Genomic DNA, 6,000 nt, shown 5'->3' with positions numbered 1-6,000 from the left:
GCAGCAAAGCCTGAGCTTGTGAAGCGAGCCATGTCCTCAGCAGACACCAAAGTGCTTCTTTCCAGCCCTGAGCGGTGGCCACAAGTGCCTGCCTTTCTTCAGCGCCTGCTGCTGCTTCCTTTGTTCCAAGCCAGTCCAGGATTTAGGTTGGAAGCTCATGCAGGTGTTTTTAAGGTGCTTGCACGGAGGAGAGGGACAGCAACTGCAGCGCAGGGCTCGTGCTGCCTCTCATGATGGCATCAATGCCGCTGCCTTGGGACGCCTTCCAGTGGAAGGCGAGTCTGCCCTCAAGCACAGTCACTGTAGTCAGTCAGGGGCACAGGCTGCAGCGGCAGCTGCCAAGCATTGCCGTGAGGCTGGCAAGCCAAGAGAAAGCCATTGTGGCCGAGTGCGCTGAAGCCTTTTGCTAAATCACATGCAATAGCGCCCAGAGTATGGCCCCTTTGGAATGGCGGCTGGTGCAGACGCCTCCTGGAGCAGGTGCCGGCGTTGGGGGTGCTGATGTTCCTGTGCGCGCTCTGGTGCTGTTTCTGTGGCCTCCAGAGCCGCTTTGGCAGCAGCGACTCAGCAGCCCTGCTTGAGGAGACATCGCCGCCCTGGCCACAGAGGCAGAAGCTCTGTGGGCCCAGAGCTCTGTGTCAGCAGGGCCTCATCCTCAGCACCATGGCCTGGGCAGCTGCAGGGGTCCAGGCTGGCCGCCAGCCCTGCTCTGCCCACTGTCCTGGCAGCAAGCAGTGACCGTGCCCCGGCAGGGCCCCCTTGCCCTCCTTGTCCCCAGTCAGGCCAGTCTGGGCACCTCGGGGGGTCCCCACCCTCCTGCTGAGGCCCAGCCAGCAGGGCTTCTGCCCCAGGCGTGGGAGCCTCTCTGGGGAAGCGCCCGGCTGTCAGGAACAAGGCTGACACCCAATTCCTCAGGGCTTCCCAGCAGCCCGGCCCCTCAGGGGCCTCCTGTCCCTTTGGAGCCTCCTGCCAGCCACTCCCTCCCACAGGGCCCTCGTGCCTTCCCAGCTCCTTGTCCCATCAGGGCCTCCGCAGCACCTCATCCCTTCACGGCCTCCCACCACCCCATCGACCCCTCAGGGTCTCCCCCAGCCCCGCCAATCTGCCTGGTCTCGGGTAGCTGTTGATAATTGCTGCCCCGTGATGTGTGGGATGTCTCTGCTTTGGCCCGCGCAACTGCAGAACGAGTCTGGACTCTTCACCTTTCGGTCTTGAGGTTGTTTATTAATTCTTATCTATAAAATTTTCTTCCTGCCCAGCCAAGATCTGCTCAGCAGGGCAGCCACAACCACTCTGACCGCCTCTGAGGTGGTGTTGTCTTTTTATACTACAAACTACTTATAACATATTTACACTTAATTCCCAATACCTATCACCTATGTTAGACAGTGAAATTCTACTCTAAAACAATCCCAAAGTGCCAACATCACTACAGAAAATGGAGAACAAGAAGAAGAAGAAGAAGAAGAAGGAGAAAGGCTAGACAAAGGCCCATGTTCCTCCATCTTGTCCCCATAACCCACATACCAAAAATCCTAAAATCTACATTTTCACCCTGTGATAATTTTATTATTACACTATTGAAACCTCTGTGACTTTCAGGTCCTCATACAAAGTTGGCAACTTCCTCCAAGAGTCAAAATCAAATCCCCAGGTTTTCTAGGCTGCCTGCCAGGGTCTCTGAGCCCTCTGGCGGGGTCCTTGGCAACTCTGGACACCCAGAGTAATGTGCTGAGTTCCAACAGCCCGGCAGTGGCACAGCCCCGAGGGAGCTCCAAAGGAGCTGCATCAACAGGCACCTCAGAGGCGTCAGCAATGCAGCCAGCAAGACACGGGCAGGAGGACACACATGGCCCTTCCTGGCTGGGCAGGAGGGCTTGTGGCCATCTCCAGGCACCAGTCCAGCAGGGATCCCTGCAGCTCCGGCCCCTGCCCGGCTGCTCTGTCCCAGCACAAAGGCTTCAGCAGAACCACCCAAGGCCAAGGGGCTTCTGGCCATTTCTCCTTCCCCACTCCACACACCAGGGCTCCTCGCTTGGCACAAGGACCCCTTTTCCCCTCTTCCCCTGTGCCCTGTGGACCCTGGGCACCAAAGAGAGCTCCTGGGAGTCTGGGTATTAGAACACATTCTATATTTATATCCTAAAGAAGAATGAAAAAGAAGGAATAAAACAATCTTAATGAAAAGAAAAATCCCCCTTGAGGCTCAGATGGCCCCAGCAGACAGAGAGCCTCTCAAATCAGCTCTCCTCAGAGCTCCAGCAGCACAGCCAGCTGTGGCCCCAGGGACAAGGCCGTTTCTTGCGGGCCCTGTGAAGTTGATCTTGCAGCTTCTGCAAGATGGAGCCCGGAGCTCTCTCCACAGCCCAGAGGACAAAGGCTGTTTCGAGAGCCAGGCTTCTGGTGGCAGGGCTGATGTCCTCTGCCTTGTCTTCAAGGGCTGTGAGAGAGAGAAACAGAGGCACGGTCAGATCCCGGATCTTTGGGGAGTCAAGGAGACCCCCGAGGCAGGGCCATGCCAGCCGGCTCTGGCCATGGCCAGGAGGGAGCAGGGAGCAAGGGATGAGCCCGAAGCTAGTGGACACTATTGCCCCACGTGGGCCTGAAATCGATGTGTGTGCTCTGGCCACGCCAGGCCTGGTCCACACAGGGAGCAGAGCCCTGGGCAGCGGGGCAGGGATTGCAGGGCAGAGTGGGGAGGGGCAGGGTGGGCTTGGGTTGCGTGGAGTAGGACAGGGCAGAACAGGGCGGGGCAGAGTTGGATGGGGTTGGGTTGGGGAGGGAGTTTGGGGCAGCGCACGGCTGGGTGCGGCGGAGCATGGAGGAGATCCTAGGCTTGTGGCTCACCGATGAACCTGATGGCTTTCTGTTGCACGGACTCCTGTGGGCTGTCCAGGTACAACAGGGCTTGGTGCAAGTGCTCGGCTGTTCGGCTCCTCTCCTCTGCCAGAGGGAGAGAGCTCCAGGAGGGTGCATGTTGCAGTGTGGGCTGATGGTTGGTTGCTGCAGTCTTCCTAAAGTGTCCCTACAAGGAGAGCACACCACCAAGCACACAGCAAATACCACACTCACACACAGCAGCTTAATATCGACGATGGCAGAGGCAGGAAGGGTCATTGTATAGGTTTCCAGTGGTAGTTTATTTCACCTACACTCTGAAAGGGTCCAGGAACAAAGGCAGTGAGATATAGAGGTCCAGTGTTATATACTGCTATAAAAGGGCAGAGCCAACAGCAACAACCAATTGAATCATCATTTTAAATGGTTAAGATTTCAGCTGAAGGTTAGAGCCAATTCATATTGAAGTTAGATACACCAGCGATAGGTTAATGATTATTAGATGCTTAAGCTAAAGCTAATTGTTATATTCTGAGCTCATTTGTAAAAGAAAGTGGAGCAAGTGAACCATTATAGGAGCCATTATTGAAACCAGGAGGACAATGCCCATCACTTGGACTCTATGTCAATCCATCATGAAGCAGGGGGGCTTGAATCATGTCAGAGGGTCCCAGAGACCTGACAAAGACTTTCCTGACTTAATCCCTGGGACCACTGACCCAGTTTGAGATCACCCACCCAATTCAAGGGAAGAATTGTGCAGGCATGAAGGACTAATAAACTCATTTTAATACAGAGCGGGGAGTGGAGGTGCTGGGGATATGCATATGTATTATTTTGGGAAATAAATGGAAGGCAAAAATCCTTGTGCAGCGCGGTCACACATTTCAGGGATGATCCCCACGATGCCGCCCGCCGGCGTAATAAACATAACACTTTCTAACTTTGATGAGTTAGAGAGTCTTTGTCTGTGATTTTTGCTTTTAACGATTCAATTGGCGAGCCAAGGCAGGAGGAGACACTGCTCGGCTGTGAGAGCAGCTCAGGACATGGACGTCCTCGGGGTAAGCCCAGGGATATTCCTGGAAGAGCAGCCTCTGCTGCCCAGCCTGTTCATCCAGCAGGAGACAAGGACCCCTGACTACTAAAACTCTGGACAAAATGGTATGTTTAAAAATTTAAACAGTTTTGAGTAGTGATCTGTAAGGCGTACATGTGGTCAGGAAAGGCCATTTGGTAAGCTGTGGGAGACGTTCCATGTGCAACTTGTGCCTCTGTAGTGTGCTTGCAGGCTGAAGTTGCAGTTGAAATCTGGTTGTCAGCAGAAAGAGTTGTTGAACCATTGTACTGAGCTTGGGCTTTTGTTGCTGAAAGAAGGGGATTTTGCCATTTGTTTCATCGTAGAGGGCTCAGTTGGGTAGCAATTGGGGCTACCAGTCATAAGGGCAAATCCTGGTCTAAAGTGGTTCTGTTGTTGTGACAGTGAGAACGATTGTGAGAGCATTTGTTGAGACGTGCTGTTAGCATGATGCAAGTTTGGACCCACGGTTCCCTTTTTGGGCGACTGAAACAGCTGGGGAAAAACAAAGTGAGTGGGGTGCATGATCCTTAATAAAATCCCCTCCCCACTGTGACTGTGCGTGTGTCTGCGTTTTAGTTATGGGGGACGGAATTTATGGTAACAGCCGGTGTTCATGGTAAAAGGGTGTTTATGTTTGTGGAATTTGAAATATACAAGTTGAGTGCTTCAGTGTAATGTATTTCTATATTGTTAGATTGTATGAAGTGTTTCCTGCGGGAATAAGAAGATTGTGTTGTTGTAGTCGTGTTTGGAGCTGTGATGTATTTTTGAGGCAACATTGCCAACTTGTGCCAAAAGTTGTAAGTGTAGCACACATTGAGTGTGAAGTCGTTCAACTGGTTTGTTTGGAGCCTTTGCTAAGGGCTCACTTGTGGTTTTAGGTACGGGGTTTGTGTTTGTAATTATAATAGGGGTAGTTTTGGTCTGAGAATCCAATCTGGCCAGACAGACAGGAGGAACTCCTTTGCTTCATTGGTTTGGGCTCGATGGGAAGCAGCCAGAGTAAAGAGATCCCCAAAAGTAGTCCTTTAGGTTGTATTTGGCACACTGGAAAGAACTAGTAGAGTATGGAAGGATAGAAAATAAAAGGACCCTTGTGAAATCTTCCACACAGTGGTGGCCACTCTATAGGCTCGAAGAGGGGGTCAGATGGCCCCCGACTGGAACCCTACATTATGAGACTTTGTTACAGCATATGTTGTTTTTGAGGTGGGAGCAAGAATGGGAAGAGGTGATGTATGCTGACATGTTTTTCTCCCTCCGGAATTACCCTGAGTGGCAGAGGGATTTTGGACTCAGGCCTCCCTCTAACCCCTTTGTGTTGGCCCTGGAAAAAGATAATGAAGCTAACAGGGGAAGGCTGAAATGGTGTTATAATGCATGCTCCATAAATCAGTGCTGCACACACCCAGACGAGGTATACCCAGCTGACTCACTGAAGCAAGAGTTGGGGGATCTGTTTGAACCACCCCCTAGGAGGCAAGGGGGACAGAGAGAGGCAGCAAATTTGGGAACAACCTCAACCTCAACTCCAACTCTTATTCACCTCGTGAGACTACACCTGCAACTCCAACTCCAACTTTTGTTTCACCCCCTGACATCCCTGTCTGGACTTCAGCTTTTGTTCCACCCGTTAAGACTTCACCCTCAAGTCCAACTCCAGCTCTTGCTCCACCCTCTAACACCTCTGTCCAAACTCCAGCTCATATTCCATCCCCCACTCCAATTAAAGCCACTACTATTTCAGCCCCAGCTCCAGCTTTAAACAAAGCTATTACTATTTCAACTCCAGCTCTGATTTTAAGCCCAGCTGAACCAACTCCGGCTTCTATCTCAAGTTCAACTCCAGTTTCTATTCTACCCCCCACCTCAACTACTCCTCAAGTTTTCCAACTACCCAGCAGAGACAGCGAACGAGAGGAGTCCCCTCCAGAGGGTCCTATAGCCTCCTGGACTTGGAAACACACTAAGAAAATGATACAAGCACCTTTGAGGGAGGCAGGAAGCCCTGAAGGGAAGACAATGTTAGTGAAAATTCCTTTTTCTACAATGGATTTAGAGGGTTGAGGAAAGATTGCTAA

General features: G+C 52.0%; 1 protein-coding gene across 1 annotated transcript in view; it reads right to left on the bottom strand.

The window, feature by feature from the left end:
- Positions 1 to 287: 287 nt before the first annotated feature.
- Positions 288 to 6,000, bottom strand: part of LOC136564080 (centrosome-associated protein CEP250-like) — a 48,523-nt gene continuing 42,810 nt past the window's right edge. The window contains exons 22-24 of the mRNA XM_066561849.1: positions 2,848 to 2,943; positions 2,310 to 2,440; positions 288 to 596 (exon numbers count right to left, since the gene is read on the bottom strand). Coding sequence (XP_066417946.1) covers positions 288 to 596; positions 2,310 to 2,440; positions 2,848 to 2,943 — 536 coding nt within the window. The remainder of the gene's footprint in view (positions 597 to 2,309; positions 2,441 to 2,847; positions 2,944 to 6,000) is intronic.

Source organism: Molothrus aeneus, chromosome 17 (assembly GCF_037042795.1).
Source record: "Molothrus aeneus isolate 106 chromosome 17, BPBGC_Maene_1.0, whole genome shotgun sequence".
Classification (NCBI taxonomy): domain Eukaryota; kingdom Metazoa; phylum Chordata; class Aves; order Passeriformes; family Icteridae; genus Molothrus; species Molothrus aeneus.
Note: the sequence above shows the minus strand (reverse complement) of the source record. Positions and strands in the feature narration are given on the sequence as shown.